The sequence below is a fragment of the Carcharhinus amblyrhynchos genome, chromosome 16 (genome assembly GCF_965287045.1).
Source record: "Carcharhinus amblyrhynchos chromosome 16, sCarAmb.v2.hapA, whole genome shotgun sequence".
Taxonomy (NCBI): domain Eukaryota; kingdom Metazoa; phylum Chordata; class Chondrichthyes; order Carcharhiniformes; family Carcharhinidae; genus Carcharhinus; species Carcharhinus amblyrhynchos.
The window spans coordinates 46,608,262-46,633,991 of NC_137339.1; the positions used below are offsets into that span (position 1 = coordinate 46,608,262).

Sequence of the window (25,730 nt, forward strand, 5' to 3'; positions counted from 1 at the left end):
CAGGATTCACGTTCCTGTGGTCTCTCAAGATTTTCTGCCAGTGTCACCATTTTCACCCGCAGTGAACATTGGTAGAAAGCCACTCCTTGTGTTGCCTTAACCTATTCATATGCTCTTCAATTTAACAACTGTTTATAGGGGAATGTGCACAAATTTTAACTACACTCATAATATTTGGCACAGTATAAATTTGACCTCATCCTGTAATATCTACCTATTTATATAAAGGAATTTGAAAAAAAATCTCACTTAATGTAACGTATTAAGTAATGTATTAGCATGGATAGAGGATTAGTAACTAACAGAAAGCAGAGAGTGGGGGTTTTTCTGGTTGGCAATCAGTGACTAGTGGTGTGCCTCAGAGATCAGTGTTGGGACCGCAATTGTTTACGATTTACATCGATGATTTGAAGTTGGGGACCAAGTGTACTGTATTCACAGTTGTCACTAAGATGAGTGACAAAGCAAAGTGTGCAGAGGATGCTAAAAGTCTGCAATGAGATATAGATAGTCTAAGTGAGTGGGCGAAGGTCTGGCAGATGGAGTACAATGTTGGTAAACGTGAGGTCACCCATTTTGGTAGGAATAACAGCAAAATGGTCTATTATTTAAATAGTAAAAAATTGCAGCATGCTGCTGTGCAAAGACACCTAGGTGTCCTTCTGCAAGAATCACAAGGAGTTGGTTTGCAGGTGCAGCAGGTAATTAAGAAGGAAAATGGAATTTTGTCCTTCATTGCTAGAAGGATGGAGTTTAAAAATAGCGAGGTTATGTTACAGCTGTATAAGTTTATGGTGAGACCACACCTGGATTACAGTTTTGGTCTCTTCACTTGAGAAAAGATATACTGGCACTGGAGGGTGTGCAGAGGAGATTCACTAGATTGATTCCGGAGTTGAGGGGGTTGACTTATGAAGAGAGACTGAGTAGACTGGGGCTATACTCATTGGAATACAAAAGAATGAGGGATGATCTTATGTAAGATTATAGAGGAATAGATAAGATAGAAGCAGGAAAGTTGTTTCAACTGGCAGGTGAAACTATAACTCTGGCCTCAAAATAAAGGGAAGCAGATTTAGGACTAAGTTGAAGAGGAACTTCTTCATACAAAGGATTGTGAATCTGTGGAATTCCCTGCTCAGTTGAGGCTACCTCATTGAATGTTCTTAAGGCAAGGGTAGATATATTTTTGAACAGTAAAGGACTAAAGGGTTACGGTGAGCAGGCGGGTAACTGGAGCTGAGTCCACAAAAAGATCAGCCATGATCTTACTGAATGGACAGTAGGCTCGAGGGGCCAGATGGCCTACTCCTGCTCCTAGTTTTATGTTCTTGTGAAGGATGGGTTGCATCTAAACTGGAAAGGCATAAATATTCTGACCCAGAAGTTTGTTAGTGTCACACGGGAAGATTTAAACTAGTTTGGCAGGGAGGTGAAACCAAAGCAAAGATGAATTAACTGAAGGGGAACCAGAGAGAAGGGCCAGTAAGACTCAGGGAAAAAGCAGGCCAAGTGCAGTTGCTAATCAAAGAGTGTCTGGTGGACTGAAGTGCATTTGTTTCAATGCGAGAAGTGTAACAGGTAAGGCAGATGAACTTAAGAGCTTGGATTAGTACTTGGAACTATGATGTTGTGCTATTACAGAGACTTGGTTAAGGAAAGGACAGGATTGGCAGCTTAACATTCCAGGATATAGATGTTTCAGGTGGGATAGAGGGGGATGTAAAAGGGATGGGGGAGTTGCAGCTGTACTGTGGGAGGACACCACGGAGTACCCATACAGTGCAGCAATATGGATAGAGCTCAGGAATAAGAAGGAGGTAGTTGAGGGTTTACTACAGGCCACCCAACAGCCAGTGAGAGATAGAGGAACAGATATGTAGGCAGATTTTGGCAAGGTGCAAAAGTAACAGGGTTGTGGTGATAGGAGATTTTAACTTCTCCTATATTGACGGGGACTCACTTAGTGCTAGGGGTATGGATGGGGCAGAGTTTGTAAGGAGCATCCAGAAGGGCTTCTTGAAACAGTATGTAGATAGTCTAACTGGGGAAGGGGCCATACTGGACCTGGTATTGGGGAATGAGCCTGGCCAGATGGTCGACGTTTCAGTAGGAGAGCAGCTTGAGAACAGTGACCATAATTCAGTAAGCTTTAAGGTACTGATGGATAAGGAAAAGTTTAGTCCTCAAGTTAAGATGCCAAACTGGGGAAAGGCTAATTACAATAATATCATGCAGGAACTGAAGAATGTGGATTGGGGGCAGATGTTTGAGGGAAAATCAACATCTGGCATGTGGGAGGCTTTCAAGTGTAGGGATTCAGGATTGGCACATTCCTGTAAGGACGAAGGATAAGTATGGAAGTTTTGGGAATCTTGGATAATGAGAGATATTGTGAGCCTAGTCAAAGAGATAAAGAAAGCATTTGTCAAGGCTAGAAGGCTGGGAACACACGAAGTAAGTGTGCAATATAGGAAAGTAGAAAGAAACTTAAGCAAAGAGTAAGGAGGACCAAAAGGGGACATGCAAGATCATTGGCCAGCAGGATTAAGGAAAATCCCAAGGCTTTTTATACAGATATAAAGAGCAAGAGGATAGCCAGGGGGTTGGCCCACTCGAGGACAGGGAAGGGAATCTATGCATGGAGTCGGAGGAAATTGGCAAGATATTAAATGAGTACTTTGCATTAGTATTCATCAAAGAGAAGGACTTGGAGGATGAGCGGCATGGTTAGCACTGTTGCTTCACAGCTCCAGGGTCCTGGGTTTGATTCCTGGCTCAGGTCACTGTCTGTTTGCACATTCTCCTCATGTCTGCATGGGTTTCTTCCGGGTGCTCCGGTTTCCTCCTACAGTCCAAAGATGTGCGGGTTCGGTTGATTGGTCATGCTAAGAAATTGCCCCTTAGTATCCAGGGATGCGTAGGTTAGAGGGATTAGTGGGTATAATATGTAGGAATATGGGGGTAGGACCTGGGTGTGATTGTGATCGGTGCAGACCCGATGGGCCAAAGGGCCTCTTTCTGCACTGTAGGGTTCTATGTTCAATGATGAATCTGGGAAAGGGTGTGTAGATAGTTTGAGTCATGTTGAGATCAAAAAGGTGGAGGTATTGGGGTTCTTAAAAAACATTAAGATAGACAAGTCCTCAGGACCTAATGAGATATACGCTAAAATACTGCGAGAGGTAAGAGAGGAAATTACTGGGGCCTTGAGAGAAATCTTTATATCATCACTGGCCACAGGGGAGGTCCCAGAGGATTAGAGAATAGCCAATGTTATTCCTTTGTTTAAGAAGATAAATGCAGGCTCACTTTAAACATTTAAGAAAACATGGACAAGTACATAGATGAGGGATGTGGAGGGATATGGGTGCAGGTCAGTGGGACTAGGCAGAAAAATGGTTCGGCACAGCCAAGAAGGGCCAAAAGGCCTGTTTCTGTGCTGTAATGTTCTATGGTTCTATGGTGCTAAGGATAGCAAGAATAATCCAGGTAATCACAGGCTGGTGAACCTTATGTCAGTGGTAGGGAACTTATTGGAGAAAACTCGTTGAGATGGAATTTACTCCCACTTGGAAATAAGTGGACGTATTAGGGAAAGACAACATGGTTTTGTGAAAGGGAGGTCATGTCTCACTAACTTGATCAAGTTTTATGAGGAAGTGATGAAGATGATTGATGAGGGTAGGGCAGTGGATGTTGTCTATATGGACTTCAGTAAGGCCTTTGAATAGGTCCCTCATGGCAGGCAGGTGCAGGAGGTGAAGTCGCATGGGATCAGAGGTGAGGTGGATTACAGAACTGGCTCGGTCATTGAAGACAGAGGGTAGCAGTGGAAGGGTATATTTCTGAATAGAGGGCTGTGACAAGTGGCATTCCTCAGGGATCAGTGCTGGGCCCTTTGCTGTTCAGAATATATATAAATGATTTGGAAGAAAATGTAACTGGTTTAATTAGTAAGTTTGTGGATGACACAAAGATTGGTGGATTTGCGGATAGCGATGAGGACCATCCAAGGATACAGCAGGGTATAGATCAGTTGGAGGCTTGGGTGGAGACATGGCAGATGGAGTTTAATCCGGATAAATGTAAGGTAACACATTTTGGAAAGTCTAATAAAGATAGGAAATATACAGTAAATGGCAGAACCCTTAAAAGGCCTGATTGTTGTGTGGTGGGGGGGGTGGGGGAGAGTGTGGAGGGCCAATCGTTGTCTGGTGTGGTGGGGAGGGGTGCAATTGTTGTCTGGTGGAGGGGGAGGGCTGATCGTTCTCTGGTGGTGGGTGGGGGGTGGGGTGGTGTGGGGAGGGCTGGTCATTGTCTAGTGAGTTGGGGGGAGAGGGCTGAATGTTGTCTGGTGGTTGGGGGTGGGAGCAGGGAAGGCTGATCAATGTCTGGTCAGGGAGGAGGGTTGATCGTTGTCTGGTGGGGGGAGTGGGGACCGTTGTCTGGTGTGGAGGGGGGGGCTGATTGTTGTCCAGTGTGGGGGAGGGCTAATCGTTGTCTGGTGGGGGAGGGGAGGGCTGATCATTGTATGGTGGGGGGTGCTGATTGTTGTCTGGTGGTGGGGGGGAGGGCCAATCGTTGTCTGGTGAGGAGGTAGGAGGAGGCAGGTCAGATGTTGGGGGGGGGGGTGAGTAAGGCTAGATTGTTCTCGGGCAAGTGGGAGGCAGGGGGAGTGAGACCAGATCATTCTCTGGTGGGAGGGGAGGGGGGAGGAGGGGGGCGGGTAAGATGAATCTCTGCCGGGCAGGTGGGCACGCTGCCACTCTGCAGACGATTGGTTGGGGGGGAAGGGGGCCGAGAGTCGCGATTGGCCTGGGTAGTGGCGGGGGTGTCGGGGTTGCGGTGGGGGGGGGGAGGTTGTGGTGATAAGGGGGCCAGTGATATCTGTGAGGGCCATCGTTCCTGCGTTTTGCTCCCAAGCCGCTTTCTCCAAATTTTGTAGCCAGGGAGTGATCGGACATGGGCGCACTTTTTCAAATTTTTTTCTACCTGCGCATGCACAGTTCAGAGCTCCGAGCGTTTCGGGCGCAAACAGTGCGAATGGGACCCGTGTTTTTTTTTCAGGCTGAGTGCGTACAGGGGTGCCTGAAAGCAGATTTCTAAGTCGGATCTGAATTAAGCCCAGATTCAGCACTTAGAATGAAAATGGTAAAATCAGGCCCTTCATATCAATTCATTAAACATGTGAATAATTAGCAAGCAAACACCACAGAGGTGTGGTAAACTGAACAAAGGCCATGGAGATCAATCCCTTATTTATTGAGACATGATGCTACAGAGCTTCTTTGCTACACTTCACACCTGAATGTCAGTGAATAAATGCAGAATCATGAATATCAAATTCAGGTCTTTCTTGTCATTGATAATAAGTTGGTAATACAGTCTGCATGTGACTGGGTTGAAGACACTGGTAAGAAGTCTCACAACACCAGGTTAAAGTCCAACAAGTTTATTTGATAGTAAACCCGCAAGCTTTTGGAAACGCTGTTCCTGAAGGATCAGCATTTCCAAAAGCTTGTGGGTTTACTATCAAATAAACTTGTTGGCCTTTAACCTGGTGTTGTGAGACTTCTTACTGTGTTTACTCCAGTCCAACACCGGCATCTCTATATCTTGAAGACACTAGCACATGTAAGGTGGCACTTTTCTGAACTGCAGGCCCATTTTAGCTTACTATCATGCTTCTGGATGTGAAGAATCTGCCTGTCAATCCAAATCATTGAAGACCTTTAAATTCCTGCTTTTGGCTTTGAGAAAAGGTAGATTAAAATGTGACTGTTATCTTCATTTTGTTGAAGTAGTTATCATTTTCGAGTCAGGCATCAGCAAACTAATTTCAAATATTTTAATGGGATGGTAGAAATGAATTCAAAATCCCTTTATAATCACAAATTCTGGATACTTATGGTCTTAGCACATTTAATATTATATATTAATATGACTGGCAACAGTTGAAGATTAATATTGGCTCCAAGTTCTTTTACTGGCTGGGAAATCAATCCATGAGAATCTCAATATTGTTGAGGTAATTTTCTCAAGTGGAAGATCAAAAGGTAGTTAAGGTTACATCTACAAATCTAATTTATGGTTGATTTGGACAGTTAGTTTGGATTGTTCACAATGCTATTCTATCCTTTCATCTTTGAATCTAGGTCACATCCAGTCCGTGCACAAAGGCTGGCAATGTTATTTTCCTTCTAGTTGCAATTTCCATTCTGTTGTTTCTTACATAAACTGTGCAGCACATTCAAAGCAGGAGTATACTGTTGTTGCAAAGAACTACTGAGCTATTTTCAGGTTTGATTAGGTGATACTAGGAGTGTGGAATAGAGCACAGATACAGTCCCCACCATGCATCATGTGCTAATGGTGCTAATCATTTATCTTCACCATAGGCGTGAATTACGAAGGTGTCACTGAAATGTATAGTAGCGAATGGGGTGTGCAGTTCCTTTCTCTTGCTTTTTTATTCCATCCTTGAAGTTACAAAATTGGTGCTCAGAGTGGGTCAGGCAAACTCAAATCTATTCCTTGTTGCTCCTAAAACCAAATTCAAATTCCAATTGAATCCAATTCATGGTGCTCAAAAGAGACACAAACAAGATCTAAGTTGACAAGATAAGGCATCGCACTCCATCTTGGGCTTATTCTAAAGCTTGATCTTTGTCAAAAAGCCGAGTTCCTTATTTACAAATGTAGAAAGTTCAATTGATTTCAAGGATAACCAGGTCTTTTGGCATCTTCAATCATTTCTTCACACTGTTAACATTGTTGACTATTACTGTGTATAGTGGGCAAATCACAGCAGCACCCAAAACACTACACTGTGTGTAGTGAGAACAATGTTTGTCAACAAATGCCTACTTGTTTTGAGAAGATGATTGGTCCCAAGACAGCATTGAAAAGGTTTTCAGCTTGGTAAGCAACTTACTGTCAACAGGAGAGGTATAGAGGAAGTGCACTAACTCTCACAAAGGTAATGCAAATAAAATGCACTGACAGGATTCTCATTTCTAGGTTTCAGTCCCAAGGTTTGGATTACAGACTGCCTAGCTGTGCACTCAGACACAATATATGCACACAGCTTTGATTTCAAATTTCTGAGGCTTTCTAGCATATTGAATTCTGTGAAACTATCTCTATTATAATGGAACCTATTGATAGAACGTAGAACATGGAACATTACAGCACAGTACAGGCCCTTCGGCCCTCGAAGTTGTGCCAAGCTTTGTCTGAAACCAAGATCAAGCTATCCCACTCTCTATCATTCTGGTGTGCTCCATGTGCCTGTCCAATAACTGCTTGAAAGTTCCTAAAGTGTCCGACTCCACTATCACAGCAGGCAGTGCATTCCACACCCCAACCATTCTCTGAGTAAAGAATCTACCTCAGACTTCTCTTCTATATCTTCCACCATAAACCTTAAAGTTATGCCCCCTAGTAACAACTACATCCACCTGAGGAAATAGTCTCTGCATGTCCACTCTATCAATCCCCCTCATCAACTTATAAACTTCTATTAAGTCGCCTCTCATCCTCCTCCGCTCTAAAGAGAAAAGCCCCAGCTCCCTCAACCTTTCCTCATAAGACCTGCCCTCCAAACCAGGCAACATCCTGGTAAATCTCCTCTGCACCCTCTCCAATGCTTCCATATCCTTCTTATGTTGCGGTGACCAGAACTGTGCACAATATTCCGAATGTGGTCTCACCAAGGTCCAGTATAGTTGCAGCATAACCCTACGGATCTTAAAGTCAAACTTCCTGTTAATAAACACTAACACACTATAAGCCTTCTTCACAGCTCTATTCACTTGAGTGGCAACCTTCAGAGATCTGTGGATATGAACCCCTCGATCTCTCTGCTCCTCCATATTCCTCAGAACCCTGCCATTGACCCTGTAATCCGCATTCAAGTTTGTCCTACCAAAATGAATCACCTCGCACTTATCAGGGTTAAACTCCATCTGCCACTTTTCTGCCCAGCTCTGCATCCTATCAATGTCTCTTTGCAACCTACAAGAGCCCTCCATCTCATCCACTACTCCACCAACCTTGGTGTCATCAGAAAATTTACTAACCCACGCTTCAGCCTCCTCTTCCAAGTCATTGATAAAAATCACAAATAGCAGAGGACCCAGCACTGATCCCTGTGGCACACTGCTGGTAACTGGCCTCCTGTCTGAAAATTTTCCCTCCACCACCACCACTCTGTCTTCTATGAGATAGCGAGTTACTTTTCCAATCGGCCAAATTTCCTTCCATCCCACACTTTGGAAGAAATAATAGTAGGATGGAATATTATTTAAATGGTGAAAAGTTGCAGCATGCTACTGTGCAGAGGGACCTGGGGGTCCTTGTGCACAAATCGCAAAAACTCAGTCTGCAGGTGCAGAGGTGATCAAGAAGGCGAATGGAACGTTGGCCTTTATCGCGAGGGGGATAGAATATAAAAGCAGGAATGTCTTGCTGCAACTGTACAAGGCACTGGTGAGGCCGCAACTGGAGTACTGTATGTAATTCTGGTCCCCTTATTTGCGAACGGATATATTGGCCTTGGAGGGAGTACAGAGAAGGTTCACCAAGTTGATACTGGAAATGAGGGGGTTAGCTTATGAGGAGAGATTGAGTAGATTGGGCCTGTACTCGTTGGAGTTTAGAAGGCTAAGGGGGAATCTTATTGAGACATATAAGATAATGAAGGGGCCAGATAGGGTAGAGGTAAAGAGATTCTTTCCACTTAGAAAGGAAACCAGAACGAGAGGGCACAGCCTCAAAACAAGGGGGGGGGGGGGGAGGGCAGTTTAGAACAGAGTTGAGGAGGAACTTCTTCTCTCAGAGGGTAGTGAATCTCTGGAATTCTCTATCCATTGAAGTGGTGGAGGCTACCTCGTTGAATATGTTTAAGTCATGGGTAGATAGTTTTCTGATTGATAAGGGAATTAAGGGTTATGGGGAGCAGGCGGGTAAATGGAACTGATCCACTTCAGATCAGCCATGATCTTATTGAATGGCGGGGCAGGCTCGAATGGCGAGGCCTACTCCTGCTCCTATTTCTTATGTTCTCCTTACTTTCTTCATGAGCCTACCATGGGGAACCTTATCAAATGCCTTACTAAAATCCATGTATACGACATCAACTGCTCTACCCTCATTTATACACTTAGTTACCTCCTCAAAGAATTCAATCAAATTTGTGAGGAAGGACTTACCCCTTACAAAACCGTGCTGACTATCCCGGATTAAACTGCATCTTTCCAAATCCTATCTCTCAATAACTTACTGGCCACCGAAGTAAGACTAACAGGCCTATAATTACCAGGGTCATTCCTATTTCCTTTCTTGAAGAGAGGAACAACATTTGCCACTCTCCAGTCCTCTGGCACAATTCCCGTGGACAGTGAGGACCCAAAGACCAAAGCTAAAGGCTCTGCAATCTTATCTCTTGCCTCCCAAAGTATCCTAGGATGTATCCCATCTGGCCCAGGGGACTTATCGACCCTCAGGCTTTTCAAATGATGTCTCATAAAATCAATGCGCAATGCCTTGAAAAAGATTCCATTGGAAGTTCAATGGATTTCTAACATCCTCCAGTCATCTGTGTTCATTTCACTTTCCTTAATACTTGAATGAATCTCAAATATCTCATTGATCCTGACCACAATGTTGACAGAGTCTAAGCCTGATTAAGAGCCCGTGATTTCTTTAAAAGGAGTGTGGTTTGCAAAAGAAGAAGTGAAACCACAGGCTGCTAATCAGGCTTAACTTTGGTGAGAAACAATGAAACCACTTCAGATTAATTCACAACTGAGGGGCTGTCACTGAAATCTTTTTGAGATTGATCAATCAAAACCTTCTCATTCACTATGGCCTGAAGGAGGAGAGGGGGAGTCTGAGTGGAGATCTGAGGGTGGAATTTGGGTTGGGTCACCCTCAAGCCTGCATGGTGTGTGGGTGAGGTAGCCCCCATTTTGGTGAGGGGGTTGGTGGTGCTCCCTGGTCGGGGTGGGGGTAGGGGGGTAGGGGAGGGGGGCGGGGCGCCATTTCACTTTTTTGAGGGAAGAGGGGCTCTTAAATGATTGGGGAGATTCGGGAGCATTTAAAAATGGTAGCCCAGTCTCACAACAGAGGAGTAGGCCAGTCAGACAACCCACCTGATAAATCTGACCCTAGCAGGAGACACTTCAGGTTTCCTGTTGGCATGGACAGTTAGTCAGGAGAATTGTGACTGAAATCTGGGTCAGGAGCCCATAACTGGCAGTAGTGGGAGATTTTGGAGAATGTGGCCAATTAAGTGGAGAGTCCCTCCACAGGACCGCAAACAGCCACAGCTGTCCTCCTCAGGAAATCGTGCAATGTGGTGGAGGAAAAAAAAATCAATAAGCTATTGTTGGCACTTGTTCTGCAGACAAGTGGCAGTCTCTATCCATCAGCCTGGATTGACCCTCAGCAAGCGGTCCACCTGCAGGCTGGAAAATTCCAGATGGTTTCGGGATCATGCCAGTAATTGGCCTAATTGGCTACATTGCTGTTGGCAGGAGCATTCCAATAGACCAGTTGGATTGCGTGAAATTGTCTCTGAACCTGCACTCTATAAAATTCCAGGCCTCAGGTTGCATTTCATTGTGATTAAGATGGGCAAGAAAGGAAATAGGGATTCTCCAGTGTGTTAGCTTAGTAAGCTTATTAAAACCATCAGTCAGCATCCCTGGGATATGGCTCTCAGTCCCAATGCAGTTCTTTCCAAGAAGCACAAGTAACGTTCATGTTTGTGCTGAAAAGTGGCTGATAACCAATGTATCACTCGAACCAGACTATTTCACTTTGGAAGTTGACTGTGCTGAGTGCTAAGGGCAAGAGTTTGTGGTACAGCACCAACAGAGGCACAGAGTCATGTATGAGTTTCAACTGGGACCATTAGGAAGCAATGGCTTAGAGTAATACAGTACAGTACACTGCCAACACTTTAAAAGAACAAGTCCGTGAGTCCACTCCCAGTTCTTTCCCAGTATATTTGTTTCCTATTCGAACATTTACCCTATTCCCTTGTGAAAGTTACTGTAAAATCTGCTCCTTCTTCCCTTTCAAACACTCCAATCCAAATCATACACGCAGCATAAAGCAGTTTGCATCTCCTCTCCAGTTCTTGCCATTGTTTCCCAATCTAACAGCACTGTAGATGTACCTACACCACATGGACTGCAGCAATTCAAGAAAGCAGCTCACCATCACCTTCTCATGGGTAATTAGGATAGGCAATAAATGTTGGCTTAACCAACTGATGCTCTCATTCTATGAAAGAATAAAAAAGATTAGTTCAAATTTGCATCACTGCGTTACTGACCCTCCTACCCGCAGAAGCATTATACCTTATTTGCTCTACTAAAACCCTTTGTAATTTTTGAGACCTCCTTTAAATCTCCCCTTAACCTTCTCGACTCTAGGGAGAATTAACTTTCCCTAAAGTCTCCAATTGCAAAAATCATTCTAGTAAATCTCCTCTGCACCCTCCCTATAAATGTGATGTCCTTAATTGGATGCAATACTGTAACTGAGGCCACGCTATTGCATTATTGAGGTTTATTTGTGTCTCTATTTATAAGGTGAAGGTCCTACAGTTTTACACAAGTAGTCCTGCAACTTCTAAAGATCTGCGTATACAAACCAGCAGATTCCTGCACATGGGCTAGATTTGAGGTCAAATAGGTGAAACAATCATTTTCTTAACATATTGTTACATCGAATCATCGATATTACTTTATCAAGAGCATTTCTGTGGCAGGTACAGGCAGCTTTAAAAGTATTTTGTTTGCAAATGGATAACAATCATTCCCATAAAATGTAATTTAATCTGAGACATCCTGAAATGTAGTTTATTCCCACGGGAATCACTAAAATATCAGGAATAAAACGTTTTCAAATATGAGGAGATAAAAAGCTTTCAATGCAACGTCAATCAATTACCTTCCCAAATAAACAGGTGAGTGGAGGATTTACCTCTAAGATGCCATTAGCAGTGGTATTTTCAGTAAGGAATTCAGTGAGAACGAACAGGGGTCACAAATGCTCCAAAGTTTCTTTTCTCTCTGAGGGGAGTTACCTTGCCTTTGTTTGACCTTTGTATAATGCAACAATTGAGACAGTCTGTTTCAAAAAAAAACATAAAGGAACTCAAAAATATCCAGACCTCATTTAGAGTGCAGAGTTCAATCCTGGACACTGCAGCTAAGGAAGAACATGCTGACCTTGGAGGGGGTGCCGTGCAAATTCACTCATATGGTTCCTGGGCTTAAATTGTTAAATTATGAGGCCAGGTTGGAGGCAGAATTTTCTGGCCCCATCACAGTGGGACAGAGACGGAAAATGTGGCACACCATTCAAACATCCATTCTCTTTGACAGGACCAAAAGATTCTGCCAGCGGAACATTCTGAGGAATGATCTGACTGAGGTGCTGAAGCTTAAAGAATTCAAAAAGGGAGAAAGTATTTCCTGTGTTGGGGAAATCGAGAAAAAGGCAGCATTATCTTAAAATTGGAGAGTATCATGGAGCAAAGTTTTCTGTGGTGTGTTATCTGGTTTTGGCGGCAACTCTCTGAAAAACCTGTTTTCACTGGGTTCGCTCCAAAGGTAGGGGAGTCTAAAACTAAAGGGATAGGTTTAAGGTGAGAGGGAAGAGATACAAAAGTGTCCAGAGGGGCAATTTTTTCAGAGGGCGGTGAGTAGTAGTGGAGGTGGGTACAATTTTATCTTTTAAAAAGCATTTAGATAGTTACATAGATACGATGGGTATAGAGGGATATGTGCCAAATGCGGGCAATTGGGATTAGTTTAGGGGTTTTAAAAAAAAGGGGTGGCATGTACAAGTTGGGCTGAAGGGCCTGTTTCCATGCTGTAAACTTCTATGACTCTACGACATTCACAGTTTCAAAGCTGAGATATTTGTTTTGCAAGTACATTAACAGTTATGGAACTAATGCAGGTATATTGGGTGTGTGAGTAAGATTTTCACTCCTGATCCTGATCCCACCATTGACACTAAATGCAATATTAAACCTACAAATGCCACAGGCAATTTTGGGAGCAGCAACCAATTAATTGGACTTGAAGAGCCACATCTAATTAAGGACAGCCAATAGGCTTCCGAGACTGAGGGACCAGTGGAGGTAGTCCAGCACTTGCATATCAGCAGCCCTACCATCAGACATGGGCACTGCGGAAGTATGTAGGTAAGGCCTGTGGAGGTCCTCTCCATTCCTGGTGGGTAAATAAGAGGGGCAGAATCTTATGAGCATGGTGAGGAAAACGCCCCCCACCCCCACCGCCATTGTGGCTGGAGCCTCTGATTCCACTTGCTGCCCAGCATGCCATTGGGAGCAGGGGAAGAATGTGCCCCACTCATTTTCATGGACCTGCAGCCTGCTACACCACCATTTCACATATGACCTCCTGGCACAATGTGTACACCATGCTGTAGCTTAAAACATCACTCAGCATCAGGAGTGTATTGTTTCAAAAGCCTGTAAGAAGTTTAATTAGAGTATATAGTCATTCCTGCCATCATCAATACTCGTAAGTATTGTGGTCATGAGTGTGATTATCCAGCCCCACCCATTGTTGGGATCATATAAAGAACAAAACAGCCCGGAAAACAGGCCCTTCGGCCCAACGAGCCTGCGCCGCCATTTTAACATTATGAGTCCCCCCTCCACCCATGACCCTTGTCTATGCTTATGGCATTCCACATTGATGGATGGATCATGTATCATGAAATCGCCCCCATAGGAGGCTGTCCCTCCTCCTCCAACTTTATGAGCTCCCCATGGCAGGAAAGGTGGACCTGTGAATTAGCATGCCATGGCATCAGCGGCATGCCCACTGTCAGCATGTCCACCCGCTTCTACCTTGAATTCAAAAATAGAGTGGAGGCATCAGATGGGCTGCCCACTTACAGCCTAGTTGTAGTAAATGCTAAATTAAGGGCCTCATCTACTGCTGCTGAAATAAAATGAGGCCAGCATTTAAAATGTAGCAGGCTGCAGGTCAATGAAAATGAATGGGGCACATTTTTTCCTCCTCACCCACCACCCATGCCAGGTGGAGCCTCCCCACCCCATGTTTTTGTTTCCCCATGCCCACCCTTTCCCCATCAACCCTGTGCTGTCCTGTCCAACATGCCCCCCCGCCAACTCAACTCTAGCAAGATCCCAAACCTTCCAAGGTTTTGGGGAATCCAGAGTTCCAATTCCTCCCAGGCCTGCAATAAGCTTTTACAGCACTAGCTGCCATGTTATAGTAAGTGAAGAGTTGATATGTTCCAAAACCGCTTTGACAACAGTTAGGAAGAGAAGCTAAGCATGCAGGATAAGTGGACAAGTTGGTAAGGTGGAATAAGATAAGGTCCTGAAGCAGTTGCAACAATCTTCAGCCAGAACTGCCAAGTGGATAATCCATCTCAGCCTCCTCCTGAAGATCCCAGTGTCACAGAGGCCAGTCTTAAGCCAATTTGATTCACTCTACACAACATCAAGAAATGGTTGAAGACATTGGATACTGCAAAGGCTATGGGCCCTGACAATATTTCATCAATAGTACTGAAGGCTTGTGCTCCAGAACTTGCCATAGACGTAGATATGTTGTTCCAGTACAGTACATCTAACCAGCAATTGGAAATTTGTCTAGTTATGTCCTGCGCCCAAAAAGCAGGACAGTTACCAGCCAATAACCCCCCCTAACAGTCTATTATTGATCATCAGTAAAGTGATGGAAGGGGCTGTCAACAGTGTTAATAAGAGGCATTTGCCTAGTAATGACTTGCTCAATTTGAATTCCGCCAAGACCATTCAGCTCCTGACCTCATTACAGCATTGGTTCAAACATGGACAAAAAAGCTGAATTCCAGAGATAAGTTGGGAGTGCCTGCCTTTGACAATAATGCAGTATTTGATTGAGTGCGGCATTGTGGAGCCCTGGCAAAACTGGAATCAATGGAAATCAAAAGGGAAAACCTTCCATTGGTTCGAGTCATAGCTTACTCAAAGATTGTGATTGCAGGAGGTCAATCATTTCATTCCCAGAACGTCATTGCAAGAGTTCCTCAGGCTAGTGGCCTAGGCCCAAACACCTTCAAAGTAAAAAAAAGTTTATTTATTAATCACAAGTAGGCTTACATTCACACTGCAATGAAGTTACTGTGAAAATTCCTAATTGCCACACTCCAGCACCTGTCCAGGTACACTGAGGGAGAATTTAGCATGATCAGTTCATCTAACCTGCACACCTTTGGACTGTGGGAGGAAACCAGAGCACCCAGCAGAAACCCACGCAGACACAGGGAGAATGTGCAAACTCCACACAGGTAGTGACCCTAGCCAGGATTCGAACCCAGGTTCCTGGTGCTGTGAGGTAGCAGTGCTAACCATTGTGCCACCATGCTGCCCTAGCTGCTTCATCAATGACTTTCCATCCAACATAAGGTCAGAAGTGGGGAATGTTCTTGATGACTGCACAATGTTCAGCACCATTCATGATTCCTGAGACACTGAAGCAGTTTATGTCAAAATGCAGCATCTGGAAAAATCCAGGCTTAGCCTGACAAGTAGCAAGTAACATTCATGCCATAAAATTTGCCAGGCAATGACATCTCTAACAGAGAGAATTTAACCCTTGTCTCTTCACATTCAGTGTCATTACTATCACCAAATTCCCCCATTAGCAATGTCCTGAGGGTTACCGTTGATCAAAACCTGAACTGGAAGAGCTATATTAATATTGTAGCTACAACAGCAGATCAGAGTCTAGAATATTACAAAGATTAACTCGCCTCCTAACTCTCCAATGCCTGTCCACCATTTATGTGGCACACATCAGTGTGTGATGGAATACTCTCTGCTTGCACAAAGATCCAGTCCCGCCACCTCCGGCACACAGTGGCAGCTGTGCATACAGTCTTCAAGGTGCACTGCAGCAACTCACCAGGGCTCTTCAGACAGCAACTTATAAATCCACAACCTCTACCACCTAAAAGTACATGGGCAGCAGATACGTGGGAACACCATCACCAGCAAGTTTCCCAAGCCACACACCATCCTGACTTGGAAATATATCACTCTTCTGTCAGTGTTGCTAAGTCAAAATCATGGAAATCCCTCCCTAACAGCACTATGGCTGTACCGACATCACATAGATTACAGCAGTTCAAACAAGCAGTTCACTGCCTCTTCTCAAGGGTGATGAGCAATGAACAATAAATGAAAGGCGAGCCAGTCACGCCAATACTATAAAAGAATAAAAAATAGAGGGCAGGTTGGATTAGGTAAGTGGGTAAGAGTTAGGGTGGGTAAGAATGTTGGGTAGGTAAGGTAAGCAGATAAGGGTTTGGGGTTGATAAAGTAAGTGGATAACGATTGTTAGAATTAGGGGGTAGGGTAAGTAAGGTAATTAGGTCAGGGGGTAGCATGAGTAAGGGTAATCTGACAGGTGGCTAGGTGGATGAGATAGGTAGAGTGACAGGTGGATAGTGCAGTGTATAAATGGCGGGAGAGAGGATAGAGTGACAGGTGAGCACTGGGATGGCTCACGTTGGATCAGTGGCTAGGTAGGTTTGGTTGGAGTATTTGGAATTTGGGGGTGGTGGGAGAGAGTCATGTTGGGCCTGGGACTAGTCAGATTGGGTTGTTGGGGGGAGTCAGAGAATTGGGACAGTCAGGGGATCAGTGGTGTAGTTGTGGGTCAGTTGTCTAGTTACCCGAGTATTGGAACAGGTTTGTTTCCAACCTAATACTTCCTGGCTAAGTATCAGGGTAAGTTGGAGCCATCCAAAGTCTCCAACTCTAACTCAGAGTTGGAGATTTTTTGGAGGGTCCCAGGAAGCAGAAGATTGTCCATTGAAAGTTCAAACTTCCTTGTCAATTCCAACAGAGCCCTTGTGTTAGGACCTCTAAGAGGTCCCGTGGTGCAACTTCCAAGGGTATTTCCAGTCTGTGACTATCTGGAGACCGGAAGATCTAGGCTATGATAACATGAAATTTAGTAAATTTATGTAAGTCAGTTTGGTTTAATACAGTATTTCTTCATATTTCTCTGTCAGTTGTTGGGTATATTTCTTAGCCTTGTGCAACAGCAGAGGGCGAACATTTCCAGGTCTCTGAAATGCTGCTGTTAAACCATGTTGAGCCAGAGAGTTATACAAGAGAAGCTTACTTGCCTCAGTTTGACTTCTGATTGTTCCGTCTCTCTTAGGTGCAGGGACAGATTTGGGGGGGAAGTGGTATTTCTTCAGATGAGTATTAAAAAGAAACCTGATAGTTTTCAGTAAATCCTGTCACACTGGAATTTATTTATCATCTTGCAGGTAAAATGCTCAGATAATCTTTGATAACAAAATTATTCATGCAGTAACGATCCCTGAAGCATCCATTGCTTAGAGCAATTAATTATTAATTGCTGCCAAGATGTTTTTAAAATCTATGATCAAAGGCACTGGGATTGAATGTTTCTCTACGAACGAATGACAATGTAGGGCACCAAGATCTAAAGCTGTGGATGCAATTTATATTGCACAAGCATGTCAGCCTAGTAACTCGTGACAAATATGGCCTTCTCAGATACTTTAACATAGTAGGTTATGCCTGTGCTATCACAAACCATAACGCATAGGGCAGAATTTAATGTAGGCAACAGGGAACTTGCCCATTGGTTGGAAAACAAGTGACAGCCCCACCTCACCTCTCTTTGTGAAGGCCCATCATATCAAGCGCCAATTGGGCACCTAACTGGGCAGTAGAGGGTCTTCCCAGGATCAGGGAGAATGGGAATGGTGGTCCAGCCAAGAGCTGCTGCCAATCAGAGATAGGCAGTCATTCATTGCTTGGCAGGGCCACCAGGGAGGCAGTGGCTGTTGCCAATAATGCACCCACCCGTGGACCAGGATCGACAAGGGAACCAGACCACAAGCATTTGATAGCAGGAAGAGGGTCACAAAGTCTAGGTTGCAGGTAAGAAGGGAGGAATATCAGCAACAATGGCATGGGAGTGGCTCTCAGCTAGTCCCTACCCCTCACCTCATCTTTCGAATGCCCGATCCCTCAATCATGTCACAGTCCTGACAGCAAAGGACCCACCGGAAGCATGTAAGCAACTCTGACCAGGTTTGCTGTAATGGTTTTCCACATGCTGAGTTCCCCACCCGCCCCTTCGGTAAATATCAGGAGTAGTGGAATGAGGCTCTTCACTGAGCATTAATTGCCCACTTAAGGGCCTCAGTTGGTGGCGGGTGGGTGGGGGCGGGAAGGCCATCAATGAGCCTTCGTAGACTTAATAGGAGCAGAGGTGGAACAGCAAGGAAGTCCCCACCACTACCCTCGCACCCATTTAAATGCTTCTCCTGCAAAGCTACCGCAGGGAATTCAGCCCATAAAGTCCAGAACATGTAGTTAAATAATGTAATCTAGCAAGTTGGAACTTGTTTTTGGCATGTTTTTAGGTAATCAATAACAACTTACAAATTCTATCCCGTCAGAAAATTATTGCACTTCAAACCAACCTCAGATGGAAAGAGATGGAGGCTTGTGAAGATTAAAGCTTTAAATAGTTGTCAATAAATCAATCTGTGTAGCTGACTAATTGCACTCTTATTTTGATCATTACTGCCCATTCCACCAACCAACTTTTCCAAATGTTGGTTTTGCTAATAATCTTGTGTTAATTTCATTCCTTTTTAATTCCTGTTCTGATCTCTCCACCTTGGCAGTCTGTCAAGCGTCTCATGGAAGTGGAAAAGGTGAAAGGGTTCTGTCAGGCGGTTGTGTCCTCCAATCTGCGTGATGGCATGTCTCACCTCATCCAGTCCTGTGGTCTGGGAGGAATGCAACATAACACTGTACTGATGGGCTGGCCAAGAGCCTGGAGGCAATCTGACGATCCCAGAACATGGAAAAATATAATCGGTACGTATCAATCTGAAAATCACAGGATTCATAAGGGACTGCCCATGAATTCTGAATCGGATTATAAAGCACAATTAAAAATAAAAGCTCAGGAGCTCAAACTGAAAAGAACTTTAAAGGCAATAGGGATAAATTAGCATTAATTACATGTGGAATGTTTTGCTTGTACAATTTGGGGATGGATTTGTCAATGGTCAGTAAGTGGAAAATAAAGGCTTCATCTACAAGATTGTTAGATTAGTCATCCTGCAGTATAACCAAACAGAAAGGTTGCATTCAACAATAGTGGAAAAAATATTGATGACTGTCATTTCAAACCTGTTATGTGAACGAGAATTCTTTCCAAGGAGTGAGCTAAAAAAATATTCTTATCAAAAAGAATGGAAAGTCTAGGATGGTCTGCAGGGCTGTAAAACACTGCAGTTGAGACGATGCTCATGAACTACTCAATCTTGAATCTTATTATTTATGTCAGCTAAACACTTCCTGATTGTTACAGCATTGTTACACACTCCCACCCACCACCATCACCTCTATATAACAGAATAGATATCTAGAATGCAAGTAAGGTCGTACGTGTTAACTCAAATCTCAACCATACCGTAAGAATTTGTAGGATCATTCAAAGATGCAGAATTGGAAATGAGCAGCGTACCAAGAGAGCAGGCTGATCAGTTCCCCAAGCCAGCCTCACCATTCAATTCCACCATGACCAATTTGAACCTCAGATTCATTTCACCATCTTAGCTCCACATACCTTATCACCCTTACTCAACAAAAATCCATCATTCTTGGTCTTGAAATCTCCAGTTGTTCCCCAGAATCCATTACATTTTGAGGAAACAAATTCTTTATTTCTGTTACCTTTGTTTGGAAGAGAGTGAGATGATTTCACCTCCTGAGCCAGTCACTCCATTCTCCAACCCATTAAAAATGATGTCCCCATATCCTTGATCCCATTGGAGGAACTAGTTTCTCTCTCTCAAACAGATACTTTTGGTCGCTCTGTTATTTTCTGAATGGGTTAATGAAAATAATAACATGCTTTCAAAAGGCAGTGTTATTGCAGGAATCTGAGATCCTGTGCAGTAATGGCAGCACTCAGTCACCTTGAAAACTTGTTTTTGTAGAAGTGGTTCGAGAAACGACAGCAGGTCGCTTGGCCCTCCTAGTCGCTAAGAATATCACTGCGTTTCCATCCAACCAGGAGAGGTACTCTGAGGGTTACATTGATGTCTGGTGGATAGTTCATGATGGAGGAATGCTGATGCTGCTGCCTTTCCTCCTCAGGCAGCATAAGGTAATGTGAAAATGTTTTGTTAAGAACAACCATTTATCATATTGCTCTGTTGATGGGTTAGCTCTGCTGTGCATGTGCTTGTCTAGTGGAATTACTGCAATTCACTTTAGGTGCAGAATCAATGTCAACAGCAGCACTATGATCAATAAACCAACACTGCAATCACTCAAACTAACTGAAGCATCAGGACAGCAGGTACACTACGTACAGCAGGGAAGGTACATTTGCTTTAGAACTGCGGTTTCAGGATTTAGGCAAGGGCGCAGGCACAGGGGGCACAAAGTTGGAAACATATAATGTACAAGGCTGGAGACATAGGGGGTACAGGGTTGTGGCATGGGGTACAGGGTTCAAGGCACGGTGGGGTACAGGGTTCAGGGTACAGGGTTCAAGGCACAGGGGGTACAGGGTTTGAGGCACAGGGCGTACAGGTTGGCACAAAGGGTGCAGGTATGGTGGCACAGAGGGTGCAGGTTTGGTGGCACAGGGGTGCAGGATTAGAGGCACAGGGGGTACAGGCTTGGAGGCACAGGGAATTCAAGGTTGGTGACTAGCAATTACAGACCTTCCGATCCAGGAAGTAAGGGCTCCAAGTATAGAAGCACAGAGTTAGAGGTACAGGGCTGCAGGTACAGGACTAAAGGTGATGGGGATACTGAGCAGCAGGTATAGGGCCAGGTACAGCGTGTGCAGGGCTTCAGGTACAAGAACTACAGAGTTAGAGGTACAGAGCAGCAGGTACAGGAAGTAAAGGGCTACAGGACATGAAGTACAGGGTGCAAGTCAGGAAGTACAGAGTTGCAGGTACAGACTACAGGGATAGAGTTACAGGACTATGAATACATTAGCTGTGTATTTTTGGCCAGATTCAGAATGATCAGTTTTGAAGAACTATTTTGTCACTTCTTATAGTATGTTGATTGTCTAAGTATTGGCCTCAAAATGCCAATCTTACCTACTTTAATATGCTGAAGTTCAGAAAGTAATTCAAGAGTGAAAATGGCATTGCAGATGTGCTACAGTTATGTAAGACACTTTTTTAACTTAATAACTTGTTCCCCTATCATCTTCATGATTAAAACCTTCTCTGTTAAAGAATCATCATTCACAGAGAATAATATTAAGGCTTACAAAAGTTTAGAATGCAATGAATGCAGTTTTGATCTGTAGTGACAAAGCAGATGTAAACCAGCTGACGGTCTGTGACAAGATATTAGACTTAACCAAATTAACAGGACGATAACTCACTTGTGTTTATGGTCTGCAGATTACTTGTATTCAATTTATGCTGACCATTTTATTCTCTTAATAAAAGTCAGAGGACACCTTCTCAAATTTGTACTCGAATACATCACACATCATAAATCCTCAGATAAGGAATCTTTAGCTCAATTTCTGCCATCTCACTCACTGAAAAGAAAACATATGATTTAAGAATAATGGTTCAAAAAATCTGCAGTAACAGTGGTGACTTGAGAACTGTGCCAGCTGGTGCACCCTGCTGGAGTTGGCAAGATCAACAGGAGGGCATGTAATTTTTGTGGGGTGATTTGTCATCTGCGCAAGCTATTAGAGACTTCTCAACCGCCTGCCTGCTCCACGCTGTTAAAAAATATATGATTTGCCCACCATGGGAGGTAAGGTTGCCCACACCCCACTGAGTGTCCCCCCTTGGCCCCTGTATAAGTGGAATGGTTCCAACCTGCAGCCTAATTTCCATGGGGAGGTTATCCAGTTAATCATGATAACTTTGATGGCAATGCCAAATGGATGTATAAGTGGGGTAGGCTTAATTGGTGGAGATTTCGCTCCTTAGAAATCCAATTCAAAAATCCCAGAAAAGGCAAGAAGTCAGGACCTCAGCACAGCATCAGAGAAATATTGGATATTTCCAGGATTGATTGGAGCATAGTATTTCCAGAAATTTCTAGAATTTAGTCAGCCTTTGCAAGCCATTTCTGAAATGTAAGGATGGAGAATGCCAGGTTTGAAAAAAAAAGCTAATTTAAGTGGTCCAATTTTCAGAAACGATATTAAGATGTCATACAAACTCTTCTGCAACCCTCATACCAGTCCTTCTTAGCAAAACTGCTTTCTTGCTAAATTGAATTCCTCACTGGTTGCAAACTGAAGAGAGATTGCTGTCAGCTCATTCACTAACACTCAGTCTTTCATTGACAGGTGTGGAGAAAGTGTAAGATGCGCATCTTCACAGTGGCACAATTGGAAGATAACAGCATCCAGATGAAGAAGGACCTTACAGTGTTTCTGTATCACCTGCGGATTGTAGCTGAGGTGGAAGTCGTAGAGATGGTATGAGAACAGCTGGGTGATGTGGTGTTAAGTGTGGATAAGTGGCTATTCATGCCAGTGTCCTGAGATAATGGGAAAGAATTATGAACCCTCAGTTAACGCATCCTCTCTGTGTAAAAAGGAATTCATTCCAGCTTCCTCCAGCATTGAGGAACATGATGGTGTGGTGGTAATGACACTGGACTAATAATCCAGAAACTCAGGCTATTACCAAGGCACTGGTGGAATTTGAATTCAATTGATTAATAATTTGACTGATTAATCCAGAATTATAATAGAACATAATAAGAACATAAGAAATAGGAGCAGGAGTAGGCCATCTAGCCCAATAGCCCTTATTGTAAGTGCCCTAATCCCCTCTAAAGAAGGAAATCTGCACGCTTTTCTGGTCTGGCCAACATATGACTCCAGGCCCTTAGCAATTTGGTTGACTCTTAACTGCCATTCAAGGACAATTAGGGATGGGCAACAATTGCTGACCTTGCCAGCGATGCTTACATCCTGTGAAAGAATAAAAAAAACTAGGAAGTTTCCTCCAAAGGTTTAGCTGAAGATACCTGAGTTCAAATGGACCAAGCTCATGGACAAGGAATTATAACTGATAAATGTTAGAGACACCCTCTGTTCAAACGCAAACAGTACATACAATAAGCAGCAAAATTGTTACAAAAAAAACAGCAATTTAATAAATTAGATTATAGTATTGTTTCCTGTATCGATGATAGACTTCACACCCTATGTCACCCATCAGCTAGGGAAGGCCTGAAGTGCATTAGCAGACTCTGAATGCTACTTCCTGACATAGGGGCAGCACAGTGGTTAGCACTGCTGCCTCACAGCGCCAGGGACCCAGGTTCAATTCCAGCCTCAGTCACTGTCTGTGTGGAGTTTGCACGTTCTCCTCATGTCTGTGTGGGTTTCCTCCGGGTGCACCGGTTTCCTCCCACAATCCAAAGATGTGCGGGTTAGGTTGATCGGCCATGGTAAATTGCCCCTAATATCAGGGGGTTAACAGGGTAAATGTGTGGGGTTACGGGAATAGGGCCTGGGTAGGATTGTGGTCGGTACAGACTCGCTGGGTTGAATGACCTCCTTCTGTACTGTAGGGATTGTATTCAATAGTTAAATAAGGGAGGCAGGCAGCCAGAGCAATCACCCTCTTTGGAATGTGTCTAAGGAAATAGATTTGCAAAGTCCCAAAAACATGTGACAAGTTTCAATCTCCCAAGGGACAAAATTGGGCTTTGGTTTGATTTTGTTTTCTGCCAGAAAAGCACATGGCATTCAGGTGGGGTGGAGTTTTTACTGTGACGCACCAAGCATCGTAATGTGTGGAACAGAGTGGATAGACAAAAAGTATTTCCTATCTACCATACGTACCTGTTTTATCCTACAGACATTTGGGATGTTTGTGTCCCACACCTCTCCCCCCCACCATCCACATTGATATGTCACTCACGGCAAATTAAATGATAATTTTAAGTAAATTTTAAAGTTTTTTTATCATATGTATTGTTCTGCTTCATAGCATGACAGCGATATCTCAGCTTACACTTACGAGCGAACATTGATGATGGAACAACGATCACAGATTCTAAAAGAAATGCACCTAACAAAGAATGAGAGGGAGCGTGAGGTATGGGACCATTTATTTTGCTTTGTGAGAAATCTTGTTCTGGTCTATTGTTCGAATAGCAAAATCCTAAACTGTGAAATGTAGCACTTATTTCTCCAAAGATGCTAAAATCCTATTCTACTCACAAAAGTCCATTCAATAACAGAATAAAGGACTTTGCTCAGTTGGTAAATGTATCATTGTGCTGAACCATACAGATCAAAAGGTCTTAGGTTTAATCCCTGGTCTAAGCTAAATTAGTTGCGAGTCTAACCATCCTCACCATGTAGGTAATAACAATTTGTTGCATCAATTTTTTGAGATTATTTTCATGGTCAAGGATTTAAGCAGTCTCATGGGGGCCACACTCCCATGGTGTGTGGATTAAAAGATCAGGGTTACAGATTCGTAATTTTGACTCTAACCCAGACTCCTGGTAAGCACAGTTCCTCACTGTGATTACAGGAGTATTAACTCACCCCTTAGGATTTCCTATAAACAATGAAACAACAGCTGCTTCCTATGGTGCCAGGCATTTCCAATAGTAATCAGCTAAGTTTGGGTTACCACTTATGTTGAAGAAAAGTAATGATGAATACTGTAAGCCAGGAAGTGGGTCCTACTTGTGGCCAAGTTTGGATTTGAGAATTTGAACAAGGAAAAATGATTGGCAGTTACATAGTCACAAACTCAGGGACTGCCCGAAGCACCTTACAGCCAATGAAGTATTTTTGAGGTATTGTCACTTTTAAAATTTAGGAAAGGATCCCACAATTTTGAACTCCTGGGAAAGACAGAATAGCAGGTGATGAGCTTTGATTTTGATAGAATTGGGATGTAGAGAGAGAGAGAGAAAGGAAACAGAAATCAGAACCACAGAGGATAGTATGAAAAGTTATTGCACTTGCCCTTTAAATGTAAAGAAAGTGAGTTACACGGGGAACAGCAATGAGAGCAGACTTTCTCAGTGACCACCAATCAGTGGTGATTATCCCTTTAAGGATCTATCAGCAGTGTAAGGGTCACATGACCCAGGGAACCAATTGGGGAGCAGGTTGGGGGATCACCCCGATGATACTCGAAATTATCTTCGGAACTGGTTGCAGTCATGAGGCGGCAAGCCTCTGTATAGTTTTAAAAGTAAATAGACAAGTTATGTTTTCACTGAACTGGTGAATGAGTATCTTTACAAGAAAGCACATCCCATGGTATGAAAACAATTCACGTGCAGCAAGAAAGTTTACCCTACCATTACATTATACCATCTCTGTCTCACTGGCTGATGCATTGGAAAGACAAATCAAACTAACACAAGGGATATTATGACGATCAACACTCCTGGATGCCTTGTTGATGGTGACTCCACAGGCATGATAACATCAGATTTTTCTCTCCTGGCTTCCTCAAAGAATGATTTTGGCAGAGGAAATAACAGAAATGGAAAAAATATTAAGTACCTGAATGGAAAAAAACCCTAGATCAATAAATGAATGCCTGTTTTGTCTTCATGAACGGTCACTGTAGCTTTCTGCAGAATAAGTCAATGTTTCGGA

General features: G+C 43.6%; 1 protein-coding gene across 3 annotated transcripts in view; it reads left to right on the forward strand.

Moving 5' to 3' along the window:
• LOC145353988 (solute carrier family 12 member 5-like) overlaps nucleotides 1-25,730 on the forward strand; it is a 1,060,877-nt gene that overhangs the window by 1,016,460 nt on the left and 18,687 nt on the right. For all 3 annotated transcript variants that reach the window (XM_080205049.1, XM_080205050.1, XM_080205051.1), the window contains exons 18-21: nucleotides 18,754-18,949; nucleotides 20,080-20,249; nucleotides 22,431-22,562; nucleotides 24,091-24,198. In XM_080205049.1, the coding sequence (XP_080061175.1) occupies nucleotides 18,754-18,949; nucleotides 20,080-20,249; nucleotides 22,431-22,562; nucleotides 24,091-24,198 (606 nt within the window). The remainder of the gene's footprint in view (nucleotides 1-18,753; nucleotides 18,950-20,079; nucleotides 20,250-22,430; nucleotides 22,563-24,090; nucleotides 24,199-25,730) is intronic.